A 21,352-nucleotide genomic window follows, 5' to 3' on the forward strand; every position below is an offset into this window, starting at 1 on the left:
TTGGACTCCAGGAAGAGTCTTGGGTTTGGAGTCCTCAGTCTGTGGGTTAGTTCTCCTTCAGTCTCAGGAGAGAGACAACTTCCCTGAGTCTCCTGGCAGATGCGCGCATGGCCCCTTGGTTTTCCTCAGGGCATCTGTGAATCTGCAGGTACCAGCCTGCTTTCTAGAACCTGTGGTTTGGCAGCTACTGCTGCTCCCTCCCGGCAGACCCTGCCTAGTTCTGGGATGTCTGTATTCATTGAGGGTATCGGATGGGTCTTTACAAGATGGACCTTTGCTGCACTGTGAGCTACACTTTTTGGCCCACTATCTGTGTACCTTGTGATGTCATTCCAGCTCCTTCCAGCATTATAGCACATGCTGCACTGTATCTGGCTGCAGAGTGGTCCAAGTAATGCTGAGTGTAAGAGGATAGCTCGTGGCCTTCTGTCCCTTCTCCAGCCTACTCTCTCCTGGGCTTCATCTGACAGGCTGGGATTGGTTTCTTCCAAGGATGGTCCCCACCATTTCATCCAAGCAGATGGTCAGTCTTTACCCCTGACAGGCTAGGTGTCCTGAGCAGTTCATCCCATCCAGCAGGGTCTTGAGTTCTGGTAGAGTTTCTGTATACTACTGGAGAGAACTTGATTTCCAGCAGAATGCGACCTGTAGCAGAGTTGGCGTTTCAGGTAACAGCAGCACGTCATTCTGAAAGATCCTGCAGAGCTGTGTTGCTGAGTTAACCGACAGCCAGCATAAGATTTGCATGGTACTTCCTCCCTGACCTGAGAACTCCCTGCTGATGAGGGTCTGATGGTTCTTTCATTTTCCCTCCCTTGATTCTCCCAAAGGAAGCACAGAAGTGTTTTGATATTTGCAGCTAACAAAACAGGTCAGAGGTTTGTGGCTGTGGCTTCTGGGTGCTCTGAGGGTGTACTGCTGACCCAGGTAGAACTGCAACACCTTGAAGCCATTTCAGGGTCCTAACAAAATAGCCAGGAGAGTGCTCTGCCTCCTGGATAAGTTGGGAGCCTCATGTCCAGGAACCATCTATCTTGAACCTTGTGTATATTCCTCATCCTTCAGCCTTCAGGTGCATAGGAAAAGGGGGGTCGGCCCCTGTATCAGGTGCATAGGAAATGGGGGGCAGCCCCTGTATCAGGTGCATAGGAAATGGGGGGGCAGCCCCTGTATCAGGTGCATAGGAAATGGGGGGGTCAGCCCCTGTATCAGGTGCGTAGGAAATGGGGGACAGCCCCTGTATCAGGTGCATAGGAAATGGGGGGGAAGCTCCTGTATCAGGTGCATAGGAAATGGGGGGGCAGCCCCTGTATCAGGTGCATAGGATATGGGGGGGCAGTCCCTGTATCAGGTGCATAGGAAATGGGGGGGGGGAGCCCCTGTATCAGGTGCATAGGAAATGGGGGGGCAGCCCCTGTATCAGGCCAAGTCCTCCCCACACCATGATTGCCAGTGTCCCAGCATGTGAGATTTGCAGTCTGGCATTTTCTCTAGTAAGAGAGCATGACCAGCACAGAATCAGCCAGGGAGGAAGATCTTTTAAATAATTGATTTGTGGTGACCGACTTCAGCTTCTTTTGCTATTATTAAGCGTTCTGCCCAGCTGCTGGGAATTGGAAATGTTGGCCACTGGCTGACCAGCTGTTAGAAGGTTTTCTGTTTCCAGGTGGATAGTCCAGATGCAGGGAGGCAGGAGATGCCAGCAAAGACCAGGAGATGGAGCCTCCCCTCCATGCAAGGGACAAGAGGAGAACTGACCCACAAGGGTTGCCTTGGGAGGTCTGATTTGCTAAAATAAAAGGCAGAGTTCTGTGTAATGTCATCGTTACCGTATTTGGACAGTGCATTTGTCAGTAACTCATCAAAGGTAGATGTCACCAGCTGACTGAAGCAGTATCTCTGTCACATGCCATTTGATTTTTTTATTGACTTGTCCATTTTAGGATGAAGTTATTTATAAAACAGCATTGGTATTAACTATGTAGAGCCCACTTCAGCTTTAAGAAACAGATGAGGAGTGTCACTGCTTTTCCTAGTGCAGGACCTGGTGGGAAAGAGTGGTGTCTGTGTGGGCCGCTTCTCCACTTGTGTTGTACCCTGAAGTTTTGGTTCCACAGGCAGGTGTTGGCTGTTTCCCAAGCTGGGAACAGCTACTCATGCTGAGCCTGTGAGTATAACTGGCCCCGGGGTGCCCCTGAGAGACATGGAAGGGAAGAAGAATGGGGACCTGGGACTCGTGTCTCACTGCTATCTTTGCTGGTTAGGCTTCTCTCGCCTTATAGCTAGTGCTGTGCAGAGAGCCAGAAGTTTCCATGTGAATGTGTCTATAATTTAGGTAGACTTCAGTTTTCAAAATGAAGGTACTCTGCCAAATTATAAGTGCACTATAAAGAACAAACCTTCCATTGGAACAGGCCGTTGGCAAAGACTCCACTTTCCTCAGCTTAAAAGTAAGGTGGGTAGCATGAGAGTGTGGCGATGCCTCTGTGTAGTGTGGTGACCTGCCTTCTTTTTGTTCAACAGTGTTTAGGCTTCAGATAGACTGACTGCAGGTTTCCCCACAGGAGGCTCCCTTAAAGGAGGGATAATCCAAGCATCAGCCTCCTCACCAGCACAGCCCCCACTTCCCTTTTGTTTTATCCTCCCCGTTCTTTTCTAATAGAACATTATGGGCTTGCAGTTGAGACGCAAAGCCCAGGGTTGTTCAGCTGCTTAGGGACAGGGCCATGTGACATTAGTGGAGGCTGCTTCTAGAAAGGTTGGAGTGGTGTTAGATACCCTTGCTGAGGCAACTGTCCTACTGAATCATACTTTGAGCTTGGGAGGACCTGTCCCTGTGGGTGTCCCTCATTCTTTCAGCAGCGTTTCTCCTGAATCAGAGAAAATGAAACGTCGTCCATCAAAGAGTTTGTATGAACCCCGAGGAATTTCGGTGCAGAGCTGTCCACCCTTCTGAAGGCATTTGCAGTCAGGCACACCATATTTGCCTGTTTCTACCCACACCATTGTGTTATCTTGGTAAGCGAGAATAGCTCCTGACAAGTGCCACCACACTTTATTTTTTCTCAAGGGACAGATACCACAGACAGCAGTGAGCTTTGAAATCTTTTTATTTTTCCGGTTTCATGTCGAGGCTTAGGAAAAGGTGAGCATTCCAGAATCTGTTTCATTGTTCCCACAGAGCATTGATTCTAAATCCTGCTGACCAGGGAAAGAACTTGTAGAAACATGTGGGCTTACAGCCCACAGACTGCAGGTGTGTACCCTCTGGGTCTCATAGCAGCTCTGTTTTAATGGTCTTTTGAGTGACTTTTGCAGCCACCCTCAAACAGCTTTTGGGGGCCATGGTTCTTAGATTCCTCCCGAGGAGAGAAAAGGTTTGTTTTGGCTCACAGGCAGGGAGGTTTCATCCCATGAGCAAGGCCCCATTGTTTACCTAAGGGATAGGACATGAGGGAGCTAGAGAAAGAGGAGGGCCAGGTTCCCCTATCCCCTTAAGGGATGTGCCTCAGTGGCAGAAAGACCTCCATTAGCCCTAACCTCTTCAAGCTTCCACTGTCTCCCCACAGTGCTAAGTTGGGGACAAGCCTTTGACAAGATACAGTACCCAGAAAAATGTCATTCGCTCCCAGGAGTGATTTGATAGGTTGCTGGTCAGGATGGGGCTAGCCACCAAAACCAGACTTGGATTAGAAGCTTAGAGCTTTCGGTCCCATCCCAACTGCCAGGGAGGGGCTCAGGGCTGGAGAGCAGACCAGTAATCACTACACCTTCCTGAAGAAGCCTCTAAACCTTTATAGACAATAAAGCTTAAAGAGTTTCTGGGTTGAACATTGAGAGTCCCAAGAAGGTGGCACACCCCAATTCCATGGGGATGGCAAGCCCTACACTCAAGACCCTTGGGCTTCACTGCATATGCCTCATCATCTGTCTGTTCAGCTGTGTACTTTGTACCTGCGTACATCTGTCTGTTCAGGCCCTTCCATAGACTGAAAATGGAGTTTGTGTTCCCTGGAGGCCTATGAGCCTGTCAGATTACTCAGGAGCTCTGCATTTGGAGCCAGGTAACATGGCATCTGAATTGTGGTGGCCTTGAAGGACATGAGCCATAGGCTGGGATCTGTGCTACTCCAGGTAGTGTTGGGATTGAACTGGATCATAGGTCCCTACTGAGGCCCACAGAGTAGCAGGGCTGCAGAGATTCGGAGTCGAAGACAGAGCTCCCTCTGCCCTTGAAAGTTCTCTGGAACAGAGAGCTGAAGCAGGACCACAGGTGGGCAGACTCACCATAGTGACACAGGTGTGCAGACTTGCTGGAGTGAAAAGGGGCGTTCCAGCAGCAGGTGTAGTCACTCCCAGCCTAATGGGATTCAACGCTATGGGGGGTTTGGGGAAAGTATACAGTGGAGGGGAGGGGAGGTGACAGTGGCCCGATACAGTCTTTGTGGCCCACATACTATCAATACTGTGAATGATTTAATTGTGAAATCCATTGAGGTATGGCAGCTGTCTGTCTGGGTGCTAACATCCTGCAGTCTCTGCCTGCCCAGGAGTTTAGTTGTGGAAACTCAGAGAAGAAACCACAGGAAGTTGCTCTCCTTGGTGGGTGGAGTCAGGCATACAGGACCTTTGCAGACAGCGCACATGGGGAGGGGAATTAGGCATCAGAGAGACCTGACCCAGCATCTAAAGTGCCAGCAGGTCAGGGCCCATAGCATTGATGATAAGGAAGAAAACCCACATGTCTGATGTCAAAGCATTGCAGGTTAAAAAAAGCTCTTTGGAGTGTGTAACTCAGCAGACACCACTCTTCAGAACAGGCTCCGTAGGTGGCTGGGTTTATGCATTTGCCCTCCACAGTTGCAGTGTTGAGTGCTTCAGCCTCCAAACCTAGTCTGAAAGCTAAGTGTGGGGAGACTTAACACAAGGTTTGTTCTCTGTGGCAGGTGTTCTTAGCTGTGGATCTTGTTGTTTTGCTATGTTTTGTTTTTCAGACAGGGTCTCACTTTGTAGCCCTGGCTGGCCTGGAACTCACTATGTGGACCAGGCTAGCCTGAACTCACAGAGATCCACCTGCCTCTGTGTCCTAAGTGCTGGGATTAACCTTCCTAGCATGTTAGTATTCCCCAGGCCTTTCTGCATCTGTCACTCTCCAGGGAAGGGACCTCAGAGGTGCTTCGCTGGAAGCTTGGATATGATTTACTCAGTTTTCTGACCAGCTGCCTTTTTTCAGCAGATAGTTTTAGGGCTGAAAGGGATAACATTTTGTTCTTAGCTAATGCTTTTATTTTTGAACTTTTTAAATATTGATTTTTATTGATGTGTATGTGTGTGTCTGTATGAGTGTATGCCATGAGGCCAGAAGAGGGTGCTGGATCTCCTGGAGCTGGAGTTACAGGTAGTTGTGAGCCTGTAGGTGCTGAGAACCTATCGGGTCCTTTAGAAAAGTAGGAAGTGCTCCTAACTGCTGAGCCATCTGTCCAGTCCCTTAATGTTCTTTTTATAATGCCTCCAATTCCTTCCTCTTGGCTGTGTCATTCCTCAGTGATGATTGCCTGGGCCTCTTTATGGAATTCTGCATACATGCAGGAAGGCCAGTAAGGAGATGAAGCCACCTCTCACTGTGCTATGAGACATCTCCAAATACTCCTGGGCATTAACACTGAGCTCTGTCCTGTTGGCACCTCTGCTTTGCATTTCAAATGCCAGCTGACTGTTGTTAACCAGATCACAGTGAGCCTGCCTACAGAGGAGGAGGGGCTGTGGGCTGTGCTTGGCTTCTTGAAGGGGATGGAATCACATCCCCCTGCAGAAACACTTCTGGTTTGTTGTCCAAGTCCCCCTTGCTTTTGTGTGCAGTAAAGACCTTTCCATTCTCTAGACCTTTCAGGTGGCCTCAGGAGAATAAAGAACTTACTTATAGTCAATAATTACCATGCTTTGATAAGTTTGGTACCTGTTCTGTTGTTCACTGTGCTTGAAAGTCTGTTCTCCATCTTCCTTAGCTCTGCTGCTGTCATCAGTGACTGTACCAATTCCTGTAGTTCTCTCCTTGTTCTTACAGGGGGAAATGACATTTGAGTGCTCTTTGGGTTCTTGAGAGTTGAGACATTCTGGGCAATTGTGCTTTTTATGCATAGATCCTTGACCTATGAAATTGGAGACTTGGTTAACTCCATGTGTGTTAGTCAGGGTTCTCCAGAGAAACTGAACAATAGGATATGGATAGATATGTAGCAAGAGACATACTATGCCTGATTGGCCCAGGTGGTCACAGAGGCTGAGGAATCTCAGGTTCTGCTGACTTCATGCTGGAGGTCCAGCAAGGCCAGCGGTATAAGTTCCTTGAAGTGATGCTACATCTGTTCTTATGTCTTGAATTTACTGATGTGTGCAGCCAGGATTATGTTCACTGTGGGGCCTCTCCCTCCCCTTGTGGGTCGTTGACCACCAGTCCACGAGGACAAAAAGAGCAGAAGCGACGAATGTGGTTAGGACGTCCAGTGAGCATGACGGAAGAAAGCCCTTCCGGGGAGGCAGATTCAGTGATGCAGCTCCATTTATTCAGTGGGGGTCAGGGAAAATGTAGTGCGGAGGCAGCAGCCAAAGCTTCAGCTGATAGGTGCTCATAGTATGCTTTATTTACATGTGGTAGGGGAATCCTATCATCTGGCTATAGGGCAATGCCTAATTATCATATAGAAAAAACCTGGGGGTAGTTTTATTGCAGGTAACTATGCCAAAGGTCATGCTCTGAATAAGGTCAGGCACCTGTGCTTGGAGGCGCTCTCCAGGTAAGTCAGGCAGGAAGCCCCGCTGAGAAAGGAGCCAACCTTAACAGCAGGGTTCCCCAATAGTTCACCACTGAGTGGGCTTTGAGAGTAGTAAGGTGAGATGCATCTCACAGGCAGAGGACCTTTTCTGCCCAAGTGGTGGAATTCCTGGGTCTTAGGGAATGTGTACGTCCAGCTTTACTGAATGATGCCAAAATGTCTCTGGGACTAACTCTATCTCTTCACACATGCATGCAAGTGTCCTGGTTCTGCATCCTCCACCATGCATGGACTGCCAGGGGTTTCTGTTTTCTTACCAGTCACATATGCCTTTCCTTGATGACTAAGGTGGGTCCTGGTTAATGGACCTCCTCCACCTAAATTGCCTACCTACATTACCTGCTATTGTGTTCTTGGGCTGTCGGCCCTTTCTTACTGTGTTGGAGCTGTTTTACATGAGTTTAAAATACGGTCTTTACACAGGATGACGTGATGATGCCCCAGAGAGTGAGGCTGCAGTATGAAGCTGCTGTTCAGTATCCAACGAGTGTGAGTCCAGCACCTTTTCTGTGTTGTCACCACCTTTAGTGAAATTGCCTGTGTGTGTGTGTGTTTTTGTGTGTGTGTGTGTGTGTGTGTGAGAGAGAGAGAGAGAGAGAGAGAGAGAAGATATATGTGTATATATAGTGATTTCCCCCCTTGAGGTTAAAAGAATCTATTATAGTCAGTCAAATTAGGGGGATTTATGGGTAGCATGTTTCTAAGCCCTCAGGATTTTCTTTTGAAGAAAAGTATGCTTCTTGTCAGGAACAACAGGATGGGGAGCTAAAGACACAACTCTATCTTGCTGCCAGAACATCACGAAGTGAAATCAGGATTCTTGACTTGACCACAGAAAGAATTACAGGACAAGTCAGTATGAAGTAGAGTTCAAGATTATTAAGAAAAGATTTTAAACATAAATTTAAGCAGGACATTAATAGAGAGGAGTTTAGGGAAAAGGTAGTATGCACCCAGGTGTGGGCATGGACTTCAGAGAGAGTTGCTTCCTCAGTGACATCATTCAGAGGGTTTCTAAGGAGTCCTTTCCCTTTTTTTTTCTTTCCTTTCTGTTCCATTTTGTTCTGTTCCATTCAATTCTGGTCTGGAGGTACACTGGCCACAATTACCAGTGAACAAGGTAAAACCATAGGCCACAGAGTCGAAGGAATCCTTAGGTCACCAGGGAGTTAAGACATATTCTATTGTAAACAAAGCTTATAGTCTTATGAGATTCTCAGAAAACAGAGTAAGGCCAAACTTGAAGAGCGTACATATATGCTTAGAATTAAGTGTGGTTTGTAGCTGTTTTAACACTCTTACTTGAAATATCTCTGTATGAAAAGAATATTGTTCTCTGAGGCTGGAGAGATAGCTCAGTGGTTAAGAGCACTGGCCGCTCTTTCAGAGGACCCAGGTTCGATTCCCAGCACCCACATAGTGTCTAGCAACTGTCCATAACTCCATTTCCAAGGGATCCAGTGCCCTCCTCTTCTGACCTCTGCAGGCATTGTATGACACAGGTGCACTTACACACATGCAGGCAGTACACTCATACAAACAAAATAAAAATAATAAAATATTTAAAAAAGAATATTCTCTATGTGGACAACCTTTATAGTAAATTTTGTTAATTATGCTGGAATTCTGCCAGCTTGGGGAAAACTTGGGGCAGACTCCTGGGTGAGGGGCTCCTTTCTCTTCCTGTGTCCCCTAGTTTTCTCTGTCTGTTGTGCCTCACTTCTTATTTTGGAAGCTCTTTGTCACTCTGAAACAGATAGAAAAGGCTTCCTTTCTTTTCTTCCCCCTCCCTTCTCATACCAGCATGTTCAGACCTGAGCCCTTGGCATGAGTGACTGGGCTGAGAGCTACTTTCAGCTTGGCCTCAGAGCTGCACAGCTGTCTGATGACCCTGAGTCCCATGGGCAGTTGTCTCAATCTTGCCTATCGTCCCTGCTCATACCTTGGAGGAAGGCCTCCCATCCTCTTCTTGCCTTGAATGTCTTTTTTTTTTATTTTAAATTTATTTATTTATTTTATGTATATGCGTGTATCGTCTGCATGTAGGTAAGTGCACCCGTGTCGTGCAATGCCCGCAGAGGTCAGAAGAGGCTGTCAGATCCCCTGGGACTGGAGTTACAGACAGTTGTTAGCTGCCATGTGGGTGCTGGGATTCGAACCCGGGTCTTCTGCAAGAACAACCAGTGCTCTTAATTGCTGAGCCATCTCTCCAGCCCCGCCTTGAATGACTTAAAGTTTCAGTGGAAATCTGAGTTGGTGCCAGTCACTTGCCTTATGATACAGTGGTCGCTTTCCCACATGGCCACTCAATTGCTACTGCCCCCTAGGGAGCAGACTCCATGTCCACATATGAAATCAAGGTTGGATCCTGCTGGCCTTCATGTCCATGTGGCACTGATCCTGATAAGCAAGTTATTCAAAGGAAAGGCTCATGAAACAGCCTCCTGAAGGAAACTTCTCAAAGTGTTTAATAGCCTCTCATAGCCAGGGTGACTGGTGGTCCTCCTGTAGGAACTGTTTGCTCTTAGGAAATTTGGCACCTTTAACCTTCCTTTCCTGCCCATCGATCCTGAGGACTTGTCACTGGCACTGGTTCTGGGGTGTAAGGACATGGCCCTCAGGTCTCACTTCCCTGGAGTGGGGAATTTCCTATCTTGTTTTAGGTCAGAGACTGAAGACTTACTGTGATGAGCTAGAATTGTGTATATTGTGTAAGTGGAAACAGGAATGGTACAGATGCTGTGGAGTATGTCTGTAAGATGAGAGAACTCCTTGACTACCCCTGGAGAAGCCCCTGGGTTGAGGCAGCACCCATGTAGCCTCATTGTGGCTTTTGGGTTGGGGGAGTGTCCTGGGTATGGTAATGTGCCCAGATCAGTCTTTATACCTCAGACCACCTGCCTCATCCTGTCCTTCCCATCCCACTCTATGCCCTGGGTGTGGCTTCTGGAACCTCTAGCGACTTCTTTCTATGTATCGGGAGGATGCTCAGCTTTGCCGCGGGAGAGCTCAGAACCGTTTCTAGTGTGGAGGTGTGGGGCGGGGTACAGGCAGTCCTGGGCATGACAGGCAGTAGTGTGTGCTAGGGAGTATTGAGAGCAGATAGGAACTACAGACAGGATTTAGGCTGCCCTCCAGGGAGCAGAGGAGTCCATGTAACTGCCCCGCTGTGGGGGCCCAGCTGTCTGCAGGGCTTCTGTGTGAGGTATGTTTCAGCAAGGGCAGTGGGGTCTGTGACTGACTGGGTCCTGAAAGAGTCATGAGAGAATAGAACTAAGGAACCGCAAATATGTGTAAATACATGTATTCATGGCGGTCAGTGACCACAGGCTCCAGAAGTGGCTTTTTTAAAGTTTAAAGCATAGAATATTTAATTTCTTCCTCTTCCCCTTTCTGATGGGGAACGATGTCAGAAGATGCCCGCTAACGTGTGCTGTCATAGCACCTTTGGGAGCTTCATCCACACCAGGCAGTGGTATCGCTTGACTCCCCAGAGTCGGTGTCATTGGGTCTTGCTCAATAGTTTAGGAGTTTCTATCCTAGCCTCCAAAAATGTTGACAGGTTTCCTTATGACATGGAGAAACAGACTGTGTTTCTCTGCCTACTCTGTCAGGAAGCAAGTCTCGTGAGTAAATGTCTGTGCTGTTTATATAAAAGAAACATGAAGACTGGGATTTGCAGAAACTCCTCCCAGTGTCTTGACAGTTGGAAATGTTGGATGGGAGAAGAAAGAGCAGTGTGGCGTCAGAGCACACTGCCTTGAGTTGAGACTGCTTGGCTGCTGAGGACACCGCAGGACACAGTCCTCCGTGCTGCCCATCCTGACACTCATCTCCTCTGATTCTGAGGCACACAGAGCCTGTCCATGCCCTAGGAGAAAACATGTATATGTAGCCGGGCCTCATGACTGCACTGAGATGGTGTATGTTTCACTCAGAGTAACTGTCATGGGGCTAGAAACGACAGCTTCCAATTACTTTAACATATACACTGGAAACTTGTGAAGAATTCTGTAACAAGTGTTGACAGTTTAGAGAGCCAGATTCTTTTCAGATGTTTTCATTTCTGTCTTTCATTTCTACCCTAAAACGAAGCAGATTGGCCACACAAATGAACTTGTTTTGCTTTCTGTGGCATTCATTCAAACAAACTGATACTGAGAGATGTCTGGGGATTTAATAAATCAAACTCTGTCAGTTTGTCTTAAATTTGTTTATTTTTTCATGTGTGAGTGTTTTGCATGCATGTATGTAAGTGTACCTATGTCATGCAATGCCTGTGGAGACCAAAAGAGGGTGTCAGAACCCCTGAAACTGGAGTTACAGACAGTTGTTAGCCACCATGTGGGTGCTGGGAACCAAACCCAGGTCCTTGGTCCTCTACAGGAACAGCCAGCACCCGCCAAGCCACCTCTCCAGCCCTCAGTTTGTCTTAATTATGGCTAAAACAACATTGATTTGTATTTTATAGACCGCTTAAAGTTTTAGATTGTGACTTTTCTTGCTCACCTCATTGAATTGTCTGGGTGCTCTGTCCATTCAGTAGAGAACCTTGTGTTGCATTTTCCTTCCAACCTGAACGGGCAGGTGGAGTCTCTGTTCCTTCTCCTCCTGACTCAGGATGTCATGACTGACTGGCTCCTGTAACACAAAATTAGCTTGAGAAAAAGTAATTAATGTCATTCTGGGTGTAAAATCATGACTTATAAAGTCCTCATCCATAGTTGCTGGTTGGTGGCTCTGTCAGTTGTGTTGCTTAGCTTGTACTAAAAGAATGAAATGAATGCTAGTGCGTTCTACCCTGTTGTTATTTCTTCTAGGCCTTTTACCAGAAAACCGCTTACCCAGGAGGGAAAACCCTCCGAGGACAGCTGTTATGGATTATGTGTGCCATTGTTTAAACCACAGCAGAAGTTTTGGAATTTACATTTTGGGCATCCATCATGAGGCAGCTCTAAGTGTGATATTCCTCTCTGTCACTCATTTCCTGACCCTTGCAGCTTGGATCAGTTCTGGAGCTGATAGGGAGGGGAACCTCAGGGTGGCTCTTCAGAATGCTGAGGTGGCCACAAGGGGCCTTCCCACCGGGGTGCTGAGTAGAGAGGCCTGGAGGGAAGGAGCTGCGGTACGCACAGCTTCAGGGGTGCCAGGGTGGAGGCAGGAGAGCAGCATCCCACTTGTGTGGCCCCTGCAGACAGGCATGATGGTCAGTGGCCTCTGGACAAATGGACAACTAGAGGACTGACTGTCCTTTCCTGACTTCTCAGGATGTCCTGCTGTCAGTTCTCAACATATCCAGTGGGCTCCAAGAAGCAGCCCCAGGCTGGAGAGCTGGCTCAGCGGTTAGAAGCACTGGCCACTCTTGCAGACAGCTGGAGTTCAGTTCTCAGCACTCACATGGCATCTAATTAACTCTGTAACTCCAGTTCCAGATGACCTGACACCTTTTTCTGGCTTCTGCATGACACAGGTGCACATAAGATATAAATAAGCAAAAATTTTAAAAAAGAATTAAGCTCAGTAGTAGAACTAGGCATGTGGATAGCAGTCACAGGCTCTGAGCACAAGAGAGTTGGGAAGCACCAGCCTTCCTCTCTCAGGGCCTGTCTCAATTGGGGGTGGGGTGATTTCAAAGACAGAAGAGCCATTGTTTCCTGTCCTTTCAAACCCTCACCCTCATTTACTGCATGAGGCAGGAGCTTCCCTACCACTGTAGCCTTATTGGCCCTCATCTAACCTGGGAGGCAAGAGCATCACCCCTAAGTAGAATCTTGGGGATCCTTGTCTACCCAGTGATGGACACTTCATTCCAAGTACAGTGTCGCTGACTGTTGCCCACCCTGTGAGGCTCGGGCTTCAAATCTAAGCCCACCCTGCAACACAGGAGCTTAACCCCAAGCACCGTGCTGCCGACTGCCACCTGGCACGTGAGGCAGGAACATTGCCCACAGACTGTGGTGACAGGTTTCTCAAAGTTAATTACAGTTCAGGAAGTGGCCCTGGTGAGGAGAGGAGAAGCTGTCTGGTCATTACAGGCACTGTCTTGGTGGCATGGGCTATGGGTCTGTTCTGTAGTGACTGTTCTGTTCTGGTAAGCAGGGCCAGCATGTTAGCTAAGAGCACAAGATACTTCAGCCCTGTGAGCCCAAAACCCAGGCTGGTGAGAACGTCTAGCCAGGCCAGGGTCAGAAAGCATGAGGCCTGCCCTTCAAGACCCAGAAGCTGTCAGAGTGATTTAATCTTACAGGCGCGTTGAAATAGCTGTGAGATATTTTCAGACAGTGTCATTAGTCCTTGAGGGATGACAGGGTCATATAAAGACAGGGTGACTCTTCATCAAAGAAGCTTCTTTTTCAAGAGACAGAGATAGTTACAGAGTTCCACAACTGGTCACACACAGGTTGTCTGTGAACTTCCCAAGCCTAAGTGGCACATCTAGGATGCAACCTCTACACCTAAGGCTCACGAAATATAGAACAGGGGATGAAGAGAACACTAATGCATCTTTCAGGAACACAAAAGGTCACCAATGGCCAAAACGTAGAGAATAAAAGTCTGCAGAGTATGGGTCCTTGGACAGGACTCCTATATTAAAATCCACCCACCCAGAGCTCAGGGACCATTGTGAAAGAGGGGGCAGAAAGATTGTAATAGCCAGGGAGGAGGTACACAACCTTACGGACATGGTCTTGGGACTTTTCTCATGTGAACCTATAGCAATGGTGTCAGCATGCACAAGAGCGGTGCAGACTTAAGCCGACAAAAACCCAGCACAAAACTGTGGAAATGGACAGCGGGTACCAATCTTAGTTGAATTATTGGCAGCTGTACTGCTGAGTGAGGAAGAGCTGAAGGGACTCTAGATAGGCTGACTAGATCCTGGTGGATGAACTTGCACTAAGGGACATCTGGGGACACTAACTTTCCATGATAGGCCTTAATGCAAATGACAGAAGGTATAAACTCCAGTGTGTGCGTGGGGGGTGGCTATGGGAGGTGCCAAAGGGGAAAAGGGTATAAAGATGATTTTATGTACAAAATACACAAAAATTCAATAAAAAATTAAATAATAAAATGTTAAAATCTCAAAAAGAAAAAAGAAAAGAAAAAACAAAAAACAGGGTGGCTCAGGCTCGTGTGCTGTAGTATGGACTGAGGTCCTGGAGGCCATGTCATGAAGGACGTTCCTTGCTAATCTTGCACATAGCACCTTTCCAAGGAAGGGCAGCCAGAGGCCTGACAGGATGCTGCTGGGTACCCCAGGTGAGGTTCAGAAATGACCTTGCAGAGGTCTGATAGTCATGCAAGCTCACCAGGCAGCCTTGGGGAACCTGCAAGCAGCTATGGTAACCTCACATCAGGGTCTCCTCTAGAAAGAGGAGCACAAACTGGGCATGGTAGTGCCTACCTATAATCCCAGCACTCAGAGAGGCTGAGGCAGCAGGAGCTTGAGTTTGAAGCCAGCCTGGGCTACATAGCAACACCCTATGTAAAAAAAAAAAAAAAGGAGATGGGGAAGATAAAAATAAAAAAGACAAGTAATTTGCTTCAAACCAGCAGTCCAGGGAGAATTGGCATTGCTGTCAAAGGTTCAGTGTGCTCTGAATGGGCCACGTTATAGAGTGCACTCTGCTTCCTGTAGACAGGTCCAGTGCCACCTCCAAGCCAGACACAGGGAAGAACACTCCTCACTCCTCATCTTGATGTGAGACCCTCACCCATAACCACCAGTTCTCTGCTATAAGCTGGCGTTTGACTGTAATGCCCAAGACCCATACATGGTGGCTTACCCTGAGCATCTGGGAAGCGTTTAGACCTGCTGTTGTTTGACCCTTCAGCAAAAAGCAAAGGCAGTTCATCTATCTAGATTGTGGTGCCAGTGCTGGGCTAGTGCCTGGGCAGAGGAGGAAGTCGGGGATATCTGACAGGACCTGCCACGCTTCAGGTTAGGAGGCAGTGGGACCAAGATGGGACAGCCCAGGTGTCACAACTCAAGGAGCCTCTATAGAGCCACACAAGGTGACGTTGGCAGGAAACAGAAGGTAGTGGTAGGGATGCTGATGACATGTTCTGAAATAGGGCATGTTCTGCAGGGGGATGCTTTCTGAGCTGGTGACCCCATTCTGAGGTAGGAATGAGCTCTGAAGAAATGGGGATATGTTCTGAGGAGAGGCTGTCCTCTGAGGAGAGGCTGTGTTCTGAGCAGAGGCTGTCCTCTGAGAAGAGGCTGTCCTCTGAGGACAGGCTGTGTTCTAAGGACAGGCTGTGTTCTGAGCAGAGGCTGTTCTCTGAGGAGAGGCTGTGTTTGAGGAAAGGCTGTCCTCTGAGGACAGGCTGTGTTCTGAGCAGAGGCTGTCCTCTGAGAAGAGGCTGTGTTCTGAGGACAGGCTGCCCTCTGAGGAGAGGCTATGTGTTGCTGTTTAGGTGGACCTCCTTCCCACCAGGGGGCAGGGGATGAGTAGGCGCGGAGTCAACGACACAGACACCCAGAAACAAACTGGGCAGTCTGCCAGTAAGCTCTCGTTTATTGCATACAAGGAAGGTCCCTTTATACCCCTCCTCGCCTCACCATTGGCCGCTGAGTCTGAGGTGTTCTCTTCCATTGGTGTGTGTCACATGTCAGCAGTGTCCAGGGCTCTCAGCAGGAATCAGGTTGGGCCAGAAGCCCCAAAACTGTGCCTTCCTGCTCATCAACAGGAATCAGGGCGTGCCTGCGCTGTTGGTCTTGGGCCTAGCCTCCTACAATCCATCCTTTTTGTTTTAAATTGGCAGTCTCGGGGGAGGCAGTGGCTAACTGTCCTCTCAGGTCTTAGGACATTTTTACAAAGTTGTGTCTGTCTTAGGTTGTTCTCCCTACACATAAGCCTTACCCATCATATGGGTGTGCATCTAGCCTCATGCCCATCCTGTCTTAGGTTGGCTTATTGTGGGAGAATCTTACCCATCATTGACCATCAGCTTTGACCTAGATGTCCTTTCGAGAGCACGAGATCTGCCAGGATGGTGGGCTAGCTCTTAGGAGGTGGCCTTTAGCCCGAGGCATTGTTTATTTTGGTGAACCAGGCTTGGATACTTCAGTAGGTGGGCCCCATCGGGATTTCGTAGAGCCATGAGGATCTACAAGGTGGCTTTGTTGGTGGCCTTTTGCTTATGGATGTGCTGAAAAAGAAACTTGAACAAGAGGATTAATGCAATAGCTATGCAACACAAGAGGACCCAAGTGACCATCAGGATGGGTCAAAAAGTTTCTTTAGATTTTCCCAGGTCTGTTCAAGGAATGTGGTGTTTAATTCTATAACTGGGGCTCTTGTGTAATTAAGAGCAATAATTAGTCCTCGCAATTGGATGGTGTAATTGAGAAATTTATTGGACCGTGAGCCTGTAATGTAGTCCCTTAACTTTATTCTAGTGTTTGTGATATTGGAGACCGAGTAAGGGGTCAAACAGATATCCTTATACCTTGGGTCACAGGCAAGTAGGGTCATTTCCCTAACTGTATCTATCTCTTCTGCCAGCAAGTCAATTTGTTGCTGTAGAATATGGATGGCACTATAAAGGTGTTGGTTTATTAACTCCTGAGTGTGGAGGGCAGCGGCGGATTTGCTTACTACCTCATTGAGTACAGCAGCGGTAGTCGCAGACTGGGTCAGGAATACTGCTGCTGCAGTAGACCCTCCTGTGACCAACAGAATGGCGGCAACGATGGCAGCTGTAATGCCAAAATTGCATTTGTTTCTAGATAGGGCAACCTCAGTTCGTTCCATGAATTGTACAGAGTGAAAATGGGAATCCAAGGTCACCAGGAACCATATAGCGGCCGGTTCCCGCGTGATGACGGCCCGTTTGTGTGTGTGGGCCCAACATGCTGCAAGGAGGCAAGTCCCATCTGTGCAATTTAAGGTGGTGTTAGTTGAATTAATGAGCAAGAAGAAGAAAGGGGGCCGTACACAGGCGGCGGTAGCATTGAAGGATGTATAATTGGCTTGTGTAAGATTTGCGTGATTGCACCAACCAGTGGCATTAGTGCCAGAGTATGTCCCATTAGCCAAAATTGCTCCATATAGGAAAGCAAGTGGACGGACGTCCAGGTGGGCGGATGGGCCGCAAAGGTTCCAGGACCTGAAAACAGGGTTGTATTGATTTAATCGAGAAGGGTTCCTAGCTGGGAGATATAAATCAGATGCATTAGTCAGCATTTGTTTACAAACGCCCAAGCAAGTTACATTTGGTATTCTAAAGAAATGATCTGTTCTAGAAGGTAGGATGGGTAGACACTCTTCCCAAATGATGGGAGTGTTTAAGTCAGTAGTGCAGTCATTCAGACAGCATCTGGGAAGGTTGGGCTTCCTTAAATTTGGGCAACTATTTGTAACACAGAGTGTTGTTATCAACTCTATCAGTGGCATGTAGCCGGTTAATAAGAAGTATTGTCCCTTGGAATAGTTTCCATTGAAATCCGCCATAGTTGTGTTCACTAATCTGACATAAGGGCCAGGAGTGGGATCAGTGGTAAAACAGAGGACATTGTGTAGATTCCATCTGCCCCCAGTCGGGGTAGCGATGTCCACTACATCCATATATGGGAGCCCTGTGGAGGAATTGGTAGTAAAGAGAGCTGGGAAAGCAGGGGAATCCACATCAGTGGGCAACAAGATTGGAGGGAGAGGCACCAGGGCCCATAGGTCCATCATCGATGTGGCTCTTACCAATAGCAGACAAATCATACAGAAGAGGCATCTGTCAAGTTTTTCTGATCCATGGCTGGTCTCACATCTCTGGATGGGACCCATATTGGTTTGGGCTGGCTCTGTGGGAAAACACAAGCATAACCTTGCCCCTTTGTTGGGGGGGGGTGGCTGCCAAACATGAGTTATGGGATCCCTCCCGCGTACCAATGGTAGGGGGGTAGGGGCTGGCAAAGCTGCCCAATGTTTATAGGCAGGGCTAAGTCCCTTTTCATCAAAGGAGAGGAAGTTTATCTGGAAAATGGTTTCAATTAGTGGCAGGTGGAGATCCCCTTTTGACTCAGGGGAACCTTTGGGTAATTTATTTTTTAGTGACGGGTTGATCCTTTCAGTTATTGCCTGGCCTTGTGGATTATGTGGGATTCGAAAGGTGTGCTTGAGCCCCATAGCCTTCAGAAACTCCATCATTTTATGAGAGGTATATGCGGGGCCATTATCTGTTTTTACCTCCCAAGGTAGTCCCATAACCATCATGGCAGCCTTAAGGGCCTTAATGGCGTGGGGTGCCGTTTCTCCTGTCAAGGCTATGGCATGAACATAGGATGAGCAAGTATCCACAATAACATGGATATATTTAAGTTTGCCAAAACTAGGATAATGGGTTATATCCATTTGCCAGAGTGCATCGGGCATGAGCCCACGGGGATTAACCCCGTATTGGTTAAGTGGCCCTAAGGGGGCAAGGGGGCCATAGGTTGTGCAGGTGCGGCTCAGATGTTTGCAATGTGCAATGGTAAGGTCTGGCAGAAGCCTATGTATGTTTTGTGGAGATAGGTGGAACTGTTGGTGTAGTATTCTGGCTTGTTCTAGTGGGGCAGCTCTGCAGTTAGGATTAACTTGTCAATTTTAGCGTTACCAGTGGCTAGTACGCCGGGGATATCAGTATGGGAGCGTATATGGGAAACGTACCAAGGGAAACATCTATTACTAAGTAGATCCTGTATGGCTAGCCTGGTAATGGATATAGGGTCAGACCTGTACCGTATATTGCTATCAGAGAAGATGTTTATGGGCTTACCTTGTGTATGTTGAAACACTAACAGAACGGCTAAGAGTTCTCCAAGCTGAACCGAGCCTGGATTTTTCCTTTTGATGACTAGGTCTTCCTTGTCATTTTCTTGGATGAGGACCCCGAAATTGCTTTTATTTGTGTCTGTGAAGGCCGTGGCGGCCAGGGAGATTGGGGAAGACAAAGGACACGTGTGACAATTAACAGTGATCTGTAGTACGGAAAGGGCTGATAGCCTCTTAACTTAGGACAGTGATAATCAATTTCCCCTGTAAACTGCGAGACTACGGTCTGCAAGAGGGTGGAGTCTGCCCATAGGAACTGGGACTGATCTAAAGAGAGGGGGAGTATTATCTTGTCAGGTTCTCTATTGAAGATTCTCCTGGCCATGACCCTTAATTTGATTGCCAGTGTGAAGGCGATATCGAATTTTGAGGAGATTCTACATAAGGACGAGGGAGCAGAATGGACCCATAGCAATGGTCCGGTTTGATATAAAGCCCCAAGGACCCCATCGCCTGTCCATAACACAAGGGCCCAAAGGGTCCTGGAGGGCTGATAACGAGATAAGGAAGCATGATACAAAAGGCCTGAAACTTCATTAAGGAGTATGGAGACTTCAGGGGTGATAATTTTATCTGAGGGGTGTTTATGGCCCTCAAGCAGAGAGAAGAGACTATGTAAGCATTCGTCAGGCAATGGGAGGAACTGTTTTAACCAATTGATGGTTCCACAGAGCTCTTGGAACTTGGCCAGAGAGTAGACAGGTTTAGCTACGATGTGTGGGGATAAAGGTTGGATGTACTTTGTCGGGTGCAACAGTAAGAGTAGCATACTTTAGGCGAGATATTATTTTGCCAAATGCTTGTCGGAGGATGGAGGGGGATTGGTGGGCTACAAGAATATCATCCATATAGTAGACTAGGAGAACTGAGGGTTGCAGTCTGGCAAGAATTGAGGAAACATAGTACTGACATATAGTAGGACTGTTCTTCATTCCCTGGGGGAGGACCTTCCATTAAAACCTCTGAGCTGGGGTGTGAAAATTGGGTGTCCAGACTGTGAAAGCAAAATGTTCTCTATCCTCGGGTGCCACAGGGATATGAAAGAAGCAGTCCTTAATGTCCAGGACCATAACATGATGATCTAGGGGAATGGCTGCGGGGTGTGGGAGGCCTGCCTGAAGCGGGCCCATTTTTTGTATGGTGGCATTGATGGCTCTGAGATCTTGTAAAAGTCTGTATTTGCTGGACTTTTTTTTATTACAAATATGGGTGTATTGAACCGACTACTGGAGGGCTCAATGTGTCCCAGCTTAAGCTGCTCATCTACCAGTGATTTGAGGATAGTAAGCTTGGGTTCTATTATAGGCCACTGTTCGACCCATACATCAGCATTGGATATCCATGTGATGGGGATAGGTCTTAATTGTATCGGGGGAACAGTGGCCCTTAGGATTGGGGGTGACTGGGTGGGTGAGGGTGGCCCAGCCGACCAGAGTAGTCATGGTCAGCAATGTCTTCAAGGAATGCTCTATCATCAGTGGTTAATATGGCCCCCATGTCCTCTAGGACATCCCTGCCCCACAGCACGCATGGGACATATGTGACAGTTGGGCGGAAGGTACCCTCGCCACCATCGAGGTCCTTCCATTGAACAGGGAATTTGGTTATTCCGGAGGGTTATTCCCCCCCCCCCCCAGTGATCATAGGGCCAGGAATATATTTCCAATGGGGAAATCTTAGAGCCTCATTTTCAGGGATAACAGTGATATCTGCCCCAGTATCAACTACTCCTTTGATGGGGAGTCCATCTAGACATATGGTCATTAAGGGCATGTGGTTGAAAAGTGGCAGGGTCCAAAATGTGTGCAGTTTGTCTTTTTGACTTGTATGATTCCCTCTTACTTGCTGGGCTGAGGGTTGCCCGTTGGGGAGTTCAAAGGTTCTTTAGGGGAAGATTGGCAATGGCAGGCCCAATGGAAGCCCTTGTTGCACCTAGGGCATTTAGTTTTGGGGTGCCGTTTGGGACAGTCACGCCTTAGGTGGCCAGGTTTGCCACAGCCCCAGCATAGTCTACCAGATGGAGAAGACTGGGAGAAGGAAGTTTGGTCTGAGAGCAGCGCAGAAAGGGAAGCCGTAAGTGCCTGGATTAGATAGGGCCCTGAGTGTGATCAAGGTCTCTAGTGGCCGTGATCCATTTATTCATGGACTCCGTGTGTACTGGGGCCACAGCATTATGGGTAAGTGGGTTTAAGCCCTCCCAGACCAGTTGTTTGAGGAGGATTTCCTGATTAGGGCCATATGGAATGCGGTGCTGTACTGCCTGGGTTGCCCTAGGGAGGAAATCGGTAAAGGGTTCCGATGGGGCCTGAATAAGATTATGAAAATAATAGGCAGGGTCTTTTGGTGTGCATGACTTGAGGGCCTGGAAGGAAAGATTATAAACTTGGGTAAAGTATTGCGCGTTGCTGACTTGGGCCTGTGCAACCAGAGTGGTGTAGGCTCCGTGTCCCATCAGCATGTCTATAGTGACCAGGATGTGATTTATGGCATTGTGTCTGGACTGTTCCTCGGCCAGGTCTTAATAGGCCGCTCACCAGGTGAGGAAGGTTGGGGGGTCTAGGACTGCCTTTAAGAGATGATATACCAATCATAGTGAGTTTGAAGGGCCTGGCTCCATTGCTTGAGGATTTGTTCAAAGTACGGGGAATCGAGGCCGCTTTTGTTGCAGGCCTTGCGAATTAAGGATAAGTCTGCGGGGGT

General features: G+C 48.0%; 1 protein-coding gene across 8 annotated transcripts in view; it reads left to right on the forward strand.

Moving 5' to 3' along the window:
* The window catches only part of B3gntl1 (UDP-GlcNAc:betaGal beta-1,3-N-acetylglucosaminyltransferase like 1), an 88,372-nt gene that overhangs the window by 24,862 nt on the left and 42,158 nt on the right, over window positions 1–21,352 (forward strand). For 6 of the 8 annotated variants that reach the window (XM_008839649.3, XM_017799783.2, XM_029566735.1 and 3 more), the window contains one exon: window positions 7,257–7,322. The exons of the other annotated variants lie outside the window; for them this stretch is intronic. In XM_008839649.3, coding sequence (XP_008837871.1) covers window positions 7,257–7,322 — 66 coding nt within the window. The remainder of the gene's footprint in view (window positions 1–7,256; window positions 7,323–21,352) is intronic. 8 annotated transcript variants of the gene reach the window in all.

The sequence above is a fragment of the Nannospalax galili genome, unplaced genomic scaffold (genome assembly GCF_000622305.1).
Source record: "Nannospalax galili isolate Female #2095 unplaced genomic scaffold, S.galili_v1.0 scaffold679, whole genome shotgun sequence".
Classification (NCBI taxonomy): domain Eukaryota; kingdom Metazoa; phylum Chordata; class Mammalia; order Rodentia; family Spalacidae; genus Nannospalax; species Nannospalax galili.